The following is a 12,136-nucleotide window of genomic DNA, read 5'->3' on the forward strand; positions in this document are numbered from 1 at the left end:
TAAAAATTAAATTATTTAAATAATTGATTATATGCTGGATAGATAGATCATGGTTGTTGTGGGACAAATATATATATATTTTTTGAATGTTAGTTATATATATAATAATAATAATAATAATAATAATAATAATAATAATAAAAAATATATATCATTTGTCATGTTAAAAATTAATTAAGTTTTTTTTTGTTTTTATGTTTTAAAAAAAAGAAGTCAAAATCAATATATTATTTTTAAAAGACATTTGAATATAACTCGTTAACTTACATTTTCTTAAAAAACAAGTGTGTATAAGTTATCAAATATTTGTGAAATTGCTAAAATACACTTATTACATTTTTAGAAGGAGTATATTAGCAAGTTATAAATATAATAATTTTTAAAATGCACTTAAATATAACTTGCTAATTTTCTTCTTCTGAAAAAACAAGTGGATGTAAATTAGCAAATTCATATATATCTCTCTGTGTGTGAATGTGTAGATGTCAATTATATTGTTATAATAATATATATATCAATTATATTAGATAGTAGTATTAAAAAAATATTACTATAATTACACACATATAATATTATTTATATATAATATTTATAATTATTTGATAATATAGATATTGTATTTGCTTTTATTTGATAATATAGATATTGTATTTTTTTTCGTTGTATGTAAGTTCTTAATACATCTTTTATTAATAATTTTTATAATTTTTATTTTTATTTGAATTTTAGACCTAGTAGTGTTGATAATTTGTAAATTAATATTATTAGTATAATTAATTATTAATTAATCAAACATAAATGTAGCATTTCTTAGTAATTAATTTTTGATATATTTGTTTGGTTTTAATAATTATCAATATTAGATTATTTTATAACAACATTTATATATAAAAAAAATTTGGAGGGAAAAATATATTACAAAATTTGTTCCCTTTATGTTATTTATTTATAAATAGTAAGATAGATTTATAAATAATTTTCTATTATATCTTTTTTCATGTATAATACAATAGTTTCATAAAGAATATTTAATTTACAAAAACATTTTTTATAATGTATAAAATTAATAAAATATTTTTTCTAATTTTTTTTTATTTTGATATTTGACTAACATGCTAATTTAGGTTAGTACAACTGACATGAGAGACTCACGTTGTTTAAATAAGTGGTCAAGGTACATTTTTTAACAAAATGTTTAAATTTTTTTATTAACATTAATTACCATAATGCTATAAATGATTTTTTTTTTATAATAAATACATTATTTGAATTCATAAATGAAAACATTTTAAATTTTTTATTATCGTTAGTTAATACCATTCTAATAAAAAAAGAAAGTATGAAAAAGCATGCATTCCGTGGTGACAAAGTAATTGTGATATTCTTATTCTAGATGGTGGCATTAGTTTTAAGTAAGGAATTACTTTTTGAAATTGATAGAATCAAAGAAAGGAATTACTTAAACTTGATATCCATTGACAGAATAAAAACTTGAACCATTCATTCTAAGTTATAAATATTTCCACTTCACGGATATGAAATTATATTTCTTAGAGAGCTCTGGCACTCCTCAAAAGCATACTTTTCAGTTCTAACTTCTTTCGGTTCTGACTTCTTTTCTTCATTACTCTCTTCTATTTTTGTGCACTCTCTGAAGACCGAGGGGAACTCAGCGGAGGAGACCAACCAGATCCTGCTTAGTTTCAGCTACTATTTATCAAGGTACGGGAAAAAGAGGATTATTTGTATGTAGAGTTACATGAGGGAAATGGGTAGAGGAAGAATCCCTTAAGATTATAGGTAATTTTATAATTATTTCTATTTGAGGAATTGATGATTCCATTAGATTCTGTATGTATTGAGGATTAGAAATATATATTTAATTTGTAAAAATGATGATTTAGGAAAGAGAACGAAATTGTAGAAAAGTGTCTGTGAGTTAGTTTTTGAAAAGTAATTTTATAATTATTTCTATTTGAAGAATTGATGATTCCATTAGATTCTGTATGTATTGAGGATTAGAAATATATATTTAATTTGTAAAAATGATGATCTGGAAGAGAGAACGAAATTGTAGAAAATTGTCTGTAAGTTAGGTTTTGGAAAAATTGGGAGGTTTTACTATTGATTTAATATTGTATTAAATTGGTGAATTAATTAGGTTTTATATTAATTTATAAATATTATTTGTTATATTATTGTTATAGATGTAACAAAAAGAAGTCAAGGAGTGGTCAAAGAGACTCACAAAAAGAGAAAGGAAAGAGCTAGACGTGAATAATAGAAAGAGAGGAAATTTGAGAGTTTTAGGGTTTCTTTACCTATTAAAATAACTAATCAATTTCTTTTTTTTTAAATATTATTATTGATTAGGAAATTTTTCAAAATTATTATTCATTAAATAGTATTTATAGTACCAATATAAACTTCACAGTTAGTAAGAATATTTTAAAATTTTAATTAAAAATTATTTTAGGTTGAATTTTAAAATTAAATATTTTTAATTTTATAGTAGTATATTAATGCTAAAATAAATTGGAGGCCTAAAACCCTTGCGCTACTTGCTTGGGCCTACTTAAGAGATTAGAACAAATTTTTTAAAAATTTCAGGACTAAAAAAATAATTTTTAAATTTGAGAGATAAAAAATAAATCTACTTTAAAATTAAAGAACTAAATATATTATATATATATATTATAATTGAGCTTGAGCAAATAGAGGACTTGAAGAAACTGAAATCATCATAGATATTAAATATATTAGGTAGCGATATTAAGAAAAATCATTAAACTAAACATATAATAGTTGTAAAATATATAAAGTATTAAAACATGAGGAAAAAATCACAAATGAAAATTATTATAATCATATATATATATAGAAAAGCTTTGGAGAAAAAAGTGTATTGCAGAAGTTGTTCCGTATATATTATTTTTCATAAAAGCATGCATTTCGTAGTGACAAAGTAATTACTTTTGAAAATTGGAAGAATCAAAGAAAGGGATTACTTAAATTTAAGTAAAGAATTAGTTTTAGAAATTGGAAAAATGAAAGAAAGGAATTACTTAAACTTGATGTGCAATGACAAAATAAAAAATTGAAGCATTTATTCTAAGTTATAAAGTGATAAAATTACTGATGGAACGGCGTGCAGGTACACTACCATAATCCATTTCATTTTGAATTATACAAATCCATACACATCATAAAAGCATATATATAGTTAGTTATTTAATTTCTATTAAACATACTATTTTCTATCTCTAATTTTCTTTTGCATCTACAAAATCCAGTAGTAAGATAAAAATTAGTTAATTGAATTATAAAGTTAATAGTAATTGAAATTATATATTCCGGCAATTGTGTAAAGATATTGTATTGTGAAAATTAATGATTCATGTTGAAAATTTTATAGTACTGGAGTTGTATAAACTGAATTGATAAAAAAAAGTTGCTTCGATTAACATGAAAGGTGGTAATCATATTTATTAAAAATTATTTTCTTATTTTTTTATTCGTTTAATAACAGAGTTGGAACTTAATATTTTATTTAATTAAAAAAAAAGAGTTAAATAAAATTCTTAGGTGATAAAAATATGAATTAGTACTATAATAATAAAGAAAATCTTGGTTATCTATGAATAAGATTCACAGTTGCATTATATTTGAATTAGTTTATATTATTTTTGAGTCCTTGTAATAAAAACAGTTGAGTTGAGCTTTGATAAAAGCACATAAAGAGGAGTTTCTTCCATAAAAGCACATACCTAGGAGAATGTATATTCATTCATACATAAGTAGGCCCATAGCACCCAGAACCATGTTCAGAAGTGACTTTGTAGCTATCAATAAATGGGAAGAATCGGAGCAGATTTTCGATATGCTCACTGAGACTATTGGCTTCAGCCGGAGGAAGGCGTACGACATACTGGTGACAAATATTTATCACTTTTTCTTCATACTATCACTACTCATTTTCTTTTTCCTACTATTGTAATACAACATATTTTACTTTAAAAATCAAATGACAATGTTTTATTATAGTCACCAAATTAATGATTCTTAAATCTAGCGTAAATTCAGAGTATGTTTTAGAGAGAGAGAGAGAGAGATTTATTTTAGTAAATATTTTTAATTTAATAATTTTAAAATAAAATATAAATAATAGATTAATTATTTGAGAATATTAAGTTTGTGAACAGTGTTAACAATACATCCTCTAACATACTCTTCTTAATATCATTTCTCATTGAATATATTTTATTGAAAACCAAAAACTTAAGAAAGAGGGTCATTATATAGAATGAAAGACCCATCAATTTTTATGTTTTTCATTGGTGTTAGTATTCTTTTAAATTTATTATATTGTAAGTTGACAACATTAAGTTTATATGACAATATAAACTTTATGTCCTCAATTAATTCTTATTATTTGTTTACATCCTAACAACCTTAAGAAAAATTGGCTTATCATGAAGAATTGCCTTGGATTATACAGCAAAGATATAATGATCTTAAAAAAGTCAAAGTTGACACAATAAGAATGGAATTTCCGGAAGAAAATATAGTGCATTGTGAAGACTTGCCCAATCTAAAGAGTTTTTCCTCAGGAGACATTGTTGAATGGCCATACTTGGAGAATCTTATTTTGAACCACTGCCCTAACTTAAAGAAGTTTGGATTCGGAAAGATAAAAGAGTCACGATTAAAATCATTCATCATGGAAAACCAAGTGCAACATAATATTGATACTCAAGTTACCAATTTTTTTGAATCATGGGTTAGTTCTCTATCAAAACACTATTTTCCATAATAGACTAAAAACATTAAGCTTGTTTACGGTTATGCTTTTGCCTTCTTTAATTGTTATTAACTACGATTTTCAAATCTAAACTTTTTTAATTAATTAAGTCCATCTACTTTTTAGATTGAGTGACTTTTGATTCTTTTATAAATATTGTTCTATTATGAGTCTTTAAATTCTCATTTCCTACTTAAATTCGTTATAAAAGTTTAATATTATTAAATTATTTTAAATCTTTTTCTGCGCAAAACTCGTTAACCAAAACATTAAATTTCAACCAAAATTGAAAAATATCAAAATTTTTATTTGTCGAATTAAATCCTATTTTACAACTTTCAAAAATTCTTCAAATTTTCCTAAATTTAATTCTTGAATTTTTTAATCTTAAACTAAATATAAATTTCAAATAGGTACATAAAGAATTTTTGATAAAAAAAAATGTGCATTTAAATTTAAAATTTGGGAGGCTTAATTATGAAAAATAGGTTACCTTACTTCTTTGAAGGTATTGGATATATATTTAGCGAGTCCTTTACTTTATGTTTGAACAATTGCCACTCCAGTTGCACAAAATGTTAACAAGACCAGAAAAATTTACAGGATGATGAATTATCAACAATTACTAAGTATGAAATTGGTGACAATGAGGAATTAGGCAAGATATTGGACTATCTTCGTCCATCGCATTTCACCAACTTGTTACAATTCCAGGCAAAAACTGTTGGCGAAAAGGTGAATAGATTTCTTGATGTTTTGAGGATGAGGTCAAATAAACTTGAAGTTATCAACATTCAACAATGCAATACAATACAATATTTGTTTGATGCTTCTTTTGCTCTTAACCCTGATGAAGATGGACATGGTATATATTTCAGACAGATGAGGGAATTAAAATTAATAGAACTATATAATCTAAAAACCGTATGGTATGGGAATCCAGCAAGATATTATGGCCTCGAAAATCTCCAATTGATACACATCAAAAGTTGCCCCTCTCTAATACGTCTATTCTATTATGGTGCAACATGGAAGCTCTACCAACTAAATGAATTAAAGTTAGAGGCATGTGAGCAGATAACCGGTTTAGTTTTTTCTCGTTATGATGAGATACTACCAGCAAAGTTCCCATCACTAACCAAGGTAGAGTTTAAGTCTCTCTCAAGATTGAAATGGTTCTACAGTTGTGGAGTAGAATTGCCAAGTCTAAAATCCTTGACAATAGAAAAATGTCCTCAATTGACTTCATTCACAAATGGGTTTGCAACCGCAAATGCATCACCCACAATTATTGATGGGAAGTCTTTCTTTGAGCTAAATGAACTCACATTACGTAGTTGTGACAAGTTGGTTGTTGTTGTGTCATCTAAGACTTTACAAGAGTTAGGAAAATTGAAGAAACTCATTGTGAGTGATTGTATGGAATTGAAAATGTTATTCAACATTGATGGAACAATATCTCATTCAACTGAGCTCCTAAAACAGTTAGATGAATTGATCTTGAATGATCTACCTAATTTAACTCAAATCATCAACGAAGAAATTGTCGAGCTCTATCAAAACTTGAAAATCCTACAAGTGAAGAATTGTGAGTCTCTTGAATGGTTGCCCATATCTCAAGTGTTAAAAAATATGGAAATTATCGATTGCACAGCCTTGCATAAAATTATGATCATCCATGAAGAAGAAGGAAAGAGAGGTAAAACCACTTTTACTCGATTGAAGGATGTTTCCCTTGTAAATCTATTAAATCTCTCCATTGCCTTTCCTATTGCAGCTAAGTTTTCATCCTTAGAAACACTGAAAATAGAAAATTGTCCTAGTCTCAAGACTTTTGTTGAAGAGTCCAATGAGGAGAAAGATCATCCAGAATTAGATAATTCAAACTATTTCTTTCCAAATTCAGTAAGTTTCTTCACTTTAACATTTTAGAAATAATATTCATTATCGGGAGGGTGCATGTATACATAGTTTTTTTTATTCATCTTTGTTCTAAATCATTGAAAATTATTTTTTGTTCTTTGTAGTTGTCATTGGACAAATTGAAGGTACTTTATGTAATGAATCAACCGGTTGAGGAGCTTTGGCACTACAATTATCCTTCTGAATCATTTTGTGAGTTGGAATATCTTACTTTGAGAAACAAAAAAATGTTATTGAGTGTCTTCCCCCCCGCCATGATAGTAAGATTCAACAAGCTAAAAAAATTGACTTTAGAAAAATGTGAATTATTGGCCGAGGTATTTATCCTTGAAGGTGACAAACCAAATCATGATAACCAAGAAATGCTTCCTCAACTAAGGGTGTTAGCAATGAGTAACCTAAGTAATTTGACATGTTTCTGGAACAAGGAACCTCAAGTTCCATTTTTCCTTAATTTGGTTTCACTTTTCATTATTCATTGCCATTGCCTCAAAAGCTTATTCTCACTTTCTCAGGCCCAAAATCTTGAAAAACTCAAAATAATCAGATTGTGTAATTGTGAGAAAGTAGAAGAGGTAATATCTAGTGATAAAGGTGAAAAGGTGGCTACCATTTTCCCTAAAATGAAATGTCTTGTGCTCAAGGATCTTCCAAAGCTTGTCAACTTTTGTCAGGAAGGAGGATGTTTTAATTGGCCTAACTTACAAACAGTGATGGTGAACAATATTCCAAATATGAAAACATTTTTGAGAGATGATCTTAATACACCATTGTTGAAATCAGTGTATATAACATTTGCTAAGAAACTTTGGCTTGGAAATTTGAACAAGACCATATCATATATGCACAACAATCCAGGTGTGTAAATTTTAATGTTATATGCCAAAAATTAAAAACTTGTAACATAATAGTGTTACTTTTACAACTTGTTTTATATACATGATACATATCATTTTTTTCCTACAAGATATCTCTTGTACAAGATATATTATTAATTTAAATTGTTAGATGACAACAATTACCTTTTGATTATATTAAAATATTTTTAATTTAAAAAAATTGCTAATAATTTTTTAGGATTTTGTACTTTTTTATTTTACAAGTTCCTTTCAAACCTTGTTTTAAAGCTATTAATTTTGATAAAAAATGGTTCAGGATCCAATATGATTTTATGTTCCTCATGATGTGACCATTAAAATCTTATTTTGATGAGTATTGCTACTCAAGAAGACCCCTTGACATCAAAGACAAAAATTTTCTAGTGAGTCTTTAGTGGCATTCAATTCAGCAAATAAAATTATGAGTTAAATTATTGGTTTATTAACTTGATAAATTTGGTTTATCTTTTCATTTTTTTCAATATCAGGGATGACATTACAAGGAAGAATATGAAGATTACATATTAAATAGAAGAGATCTGAGGAAAGGCTTCAAAGTCACATTAATCAAGTATAAATATATACATTGCATTAGCCTTTTAGATGTAATATTATTCGTACTTTGTGTATAAAAAATTATAATTCATACTTGTCTTTAAAAACATTGTAATTCATACATACATAAATATTTATAGGATAAAATAAGCTTTTACATGTATAAATACATACATAATTGATTTTTGGTTTAAAGGTGAACGATCATAAAAGTCAATTGGTAGGGGTGAATGTTGTTAATGAATGGTTAATGGATGCGACGGTTATTTTGAATTGTAAGGTTGGATTCCTACCTTTCGAATAATTGGGGTTACCGATTGGGGCAAATCCAAGAAAGAAAGGAGTGGAAATCTATAGTGGAATTGGTGGGAAATAGATTAATGTTTTGGGAAGGCACGCAAACGCATTTCAACATGTGGAAGGGTGTTTTCAATCAAATTAGTCTTGTCATCTCTTCTGATCTACTTCCTTTCTTTTTTTCAAGCTTCGAAAGATATTATTTCTAAACTTGAATCTCTGTTTAAATTTCTTTTGTGGGGTGGGAATGCAGAAAAACATAAAGTTCATTGGGTGGCGTGGGAAAAGGTGCATGTGTATAGCGAAGGACGAAAAAGGTTTGGGAACTTTTTTATTTTACTGATTGGGGCTAATCCAAGAAAGAAAGAAGTGGAAATCAATTGTGGAATTGGTGGGAAATAGATTAATTTTTAGGGAAGGCAAACACATTTCAACATGTGGAAGGGTGTTTTTAATCAAATTAGTCTTGTCATCTCTTCTGATCTATTTCCTTTCTTTTTTCCAAGCTTCGAAAGATATTATTTCTAAACTTGAATATTTGTTTAAATTTTTTTTGTGGGGTAGGAATGCAGAAAAACATAAAGTTCGTTGGGTGGCGTGGGAAAAGGTGAATGTGTATAGCGAAGGAAGAAAAAGGTTTGGGAATAATAAATCTTAAAGCTTTTAATTTGGCATTGTTAGGAAAATGGCATTGGAGGATGAAAATTGAGAGAAAAGAGTTGTGGTATAGGGTGCTTAGAGGAAAATATGCTAATGGAACAGAAGGATGGGCGAGTAGTAATAGGAGTTGCTCAAATTGGTGGAACGATATCAATATAATGAAAGACAATTCAAATTTTCAAGAGAAGTGATTTTCAAGGTCGATGTATAAGAGGGTGGATTTGGGTAATAAAAATTTGTTTTAACATGATCCATGGATGAAGGGTGGAGTTCTAAAAGATAGATTTCAAAGAGTATATAATGTAGCTTGAGATAAGGGGGTGAAGGTGGGAGATGCATGTAAGTGATTTGAGGGGAGGTGGGAGGATACTTGGGAGTAGAGGAGGTCATTGTTTGAATGGGCAAAGGAGTCCTTGTTAGAGTTGGAATAGGTGTTGAGAAATGTAAGGAGGGTGAGGATGATTGTTGGGTTTGAAGACATGAAAAATAGGGATAATTTTGTGTCAAATTGACATATAAGACAATTATGACTAATAAGAGGGGAAATACAAACACTAGTGAGAAAATTACTTTTAAAATTGATAATCTTTTACTTGTAAAATTAATTTTTTTTAGGATTTTAAAAGAGCCAATTTGGTAAGTCTTGCCTTTTAAAATTGGTCGTCAATCGATTTTAAAAATGGACAAGTTTAAGGCTTAGGGTTTTCAAAATCAATTATCAAATAATCAATTTTAAAAGTAAATTTTTAAAATTGATTATTTGATAACTAATTTTATAAGTCTTGACTTTTAAAATCATTTATGAAACAACTAATTTTAAAAATGACATTTTTTAAACAATAGATCTATTTTAGGAGTATACCAAAACAAAACCTACAAATCTAACAATATCAAATAGTTTTGAGACACTCATTCTACCCCAACATACATAATAAAATAATAAGTAGAATGAATTACCAAAATCGGGTAAAATGATTCACATATAAAAAAAATGTACTTCCAATATCCAAATGGATTAAAACAAGGTTTAGAAAATCGATAAGTTCATAAACCGTTTCAAAAGAAATAAATACAAACTCCAATTACATTAAAATTAATGATTTAAAAGTCCCTTGCCCCGATGTCACATTATTAGAGCACTCCCATGACTCAACTATTAACATCTTGAATGTCACTCATGTTTGGATCTTCCTCACCTAAAAATAACCAATCAAAAATTTCACCAAAATTAAGTCAATATATTTTATCATCACATCCCAAATCACACAGATACACAAATCATTCATATCCACCATATCACTCAACTAGCACCATGTCATGCTCACGCCACCGTTGTCGCATCACACACCCAGCGTCATGCCACGCATACATCTATGCTAATTGTCACACATCCCGCACTATGTCATGTTCATGTAACCGTTGTCTCATTACATGCCCAATGTCGTGCAACACATACATTTGTGCCAAGACATAACACCACAGTCCACAACTCAATTCCACATCACATACACAACCAACATTTTCACATAAAATAATAAGTCATACACATATCTTGCACAACCTCCTTATACACATCAATCTTTTAATTCACAACTAGTTTACATTCCATCTACCACACATCATTTATATTTATTCATACAATAGTCATTACTGGATATCATACAATTCACAACCATCATCAAAATCCATCAATATAATGCCATATTTCACAATCTCACATCAAACTCATTCAATCATATTATAAGTATTATAAAGAATCACTAAGAAATCATAAAGTATCACAAACATGCCAAAAATGGGGTCCCAAAATGTCAAAAACGTAAACCAAAATAAAATACTTGTGTCGAGCATTGTAAATCCTGATAGCTTGATCTCTACTGACTATTTTGACCACAATTTGAGTTATACACATTCTTTTTGAGTGATTTCAAAGTAATTAGAATTCTAACAACCAAAGCTCCAACGTTTATGAATAACACAAAGACTAAAAATGGCGTTAAGGTCACCTCGCATGGCTGACAACACAAAACTTAATATTTCGCCAACTCGAATGGAAGTTGAACTTATAACTTCATAAATCAGACAATTCTTAACATTTTTATACGATTCTAGAATCTAAATTATAGCCCCAAGTGCCTACTTTCTAACCAAATAAACGGAAATTGATTTGGTTAATCACACAGAAAAATATTACAAAAATACTAAGGTACATCCATAAGTAAAATCTCTCAATTACTCATTAATTTATTTAATTAAGAGTACTCATTAATCTACAAGAATCCTAACTTAAAGAGCACATCCCAATGAATTCAATTATCATCTAGATTATCAATTTCACCAAAAATTATAATAACCATATTTATAAATAAATATAAAATCCGATTGAATCATCAATTTAACAAAACAACATACCAATTAACAAAACTTCAGTCCCTCTTGAACCCTAACTCACATGAACATTACAAATAACTCAATCTCTCTCTTATAACATCTATTTTAATATCTAATATCAAAAAATACACTCACAAGTCCACAAAGAAATTATCAGAATCATTAGGCATCCAAATAGAAACAAATATAAATTACCAAAATCCTAGGGAGCTTTCCTTTTACCCATTCCCTCATGTGACTTCACATACAAAAATCTCATTTTCCCCATACCTGATTGCATTAATCCAAATATTCTGATGCCATTTGGAAATCGTTTCCAAACACCTCCTAAACACTCCTCCTCAAAGCTCTTTGTTTCTCCTCTCTATCTCTCATAACCCTTCAAAACACAAAATGACACAGATAGGGTTAACTTTGTCTGACCCTTTTTCTTAAAATAATCCACTAAGCCGAGTGAACCCAACTTGCTTCTCTTCCCGACCTGCTTTTGTGTACCCAAAATAATTAAATAAATAAATTAAATAAATGATATATAATACAAAATACTTTTTCCCTAATAATAATAATAAAATATTTCTAACCCAGAATATAATAAAATAATTTCAATATTCGTCTATAACAATAAAAGTAA

The 12,136-nt window shown here is 27.9% G+C and overlaps 1 protein-coding gene across 5 annotated transcripts; it reads left to right on the forward strand.

Moving 5' to 3' along the window:
- Positions 1-1,373: 1,373 nt before the first annotated feature.
- On the forward strand, positions 1,374-9,715 carry LOC109788088 (putative disease resistance protein At4g19050). 5 transcript variants are annotated; one of them, XR_014431518.1, is made up of 8 exons: positions 1,374-1,722; positions 3,710-3,931; positions 4,499-4,780; positions 5,405-6,500; positions 6,579-6,706; positions 6,829-6,916; positions 7,880-7,985; positions 8,091-8,105. XR_014431518.1 is itself a non-coding variant. In XM_083068337.1 (7 exons), exons 2-7 carry the CDS (start codon positions 3,776-3,778, stop codon positions 8,114-8,116), a joined length of 1,776 nt encoding a protein of 591 aa, XP_082924463.1. In that variant the 5' UTR covers positions 1,374-1,722; positions 3,710-3,775; the 3' UTR covers positions 8,117-9,715. The 5 variants fall into 5 exon arrangements, 2 of the variants coding, with proteins under 2 accessions (XP_082924463.1, XP_082924462.1); XR_014431516.1 differs by having other exon boundaries at positions 1,381-1,722; positions 6,829-7,582; positions 8,091-9,715; XM_083068337.1 differs by lacking the exon at positions 7,880-7,985 and having other exon boundaries at positions 8,091-9,715.
- The last annotated feature ends 2,421 nt before the right edge of the window (positions 9,716-12,136 follow it).

The sequence above is a fragment of the Cajanus cajan genome, chromosome 2, assembly GCF_000230855.2.
Source record: "Cajanus cajan strain Asha chromosome 2, NIPB_CcT2T_4, whole genome shotgun sequence".
In the NCBI taxonomy this organism is placed as follows: Eukaryota; Viridiplantae; Streptophyta; class Magnoliopsida; order Fabales; family Fabaceae; genus Cajanus; species Cajanus cajan.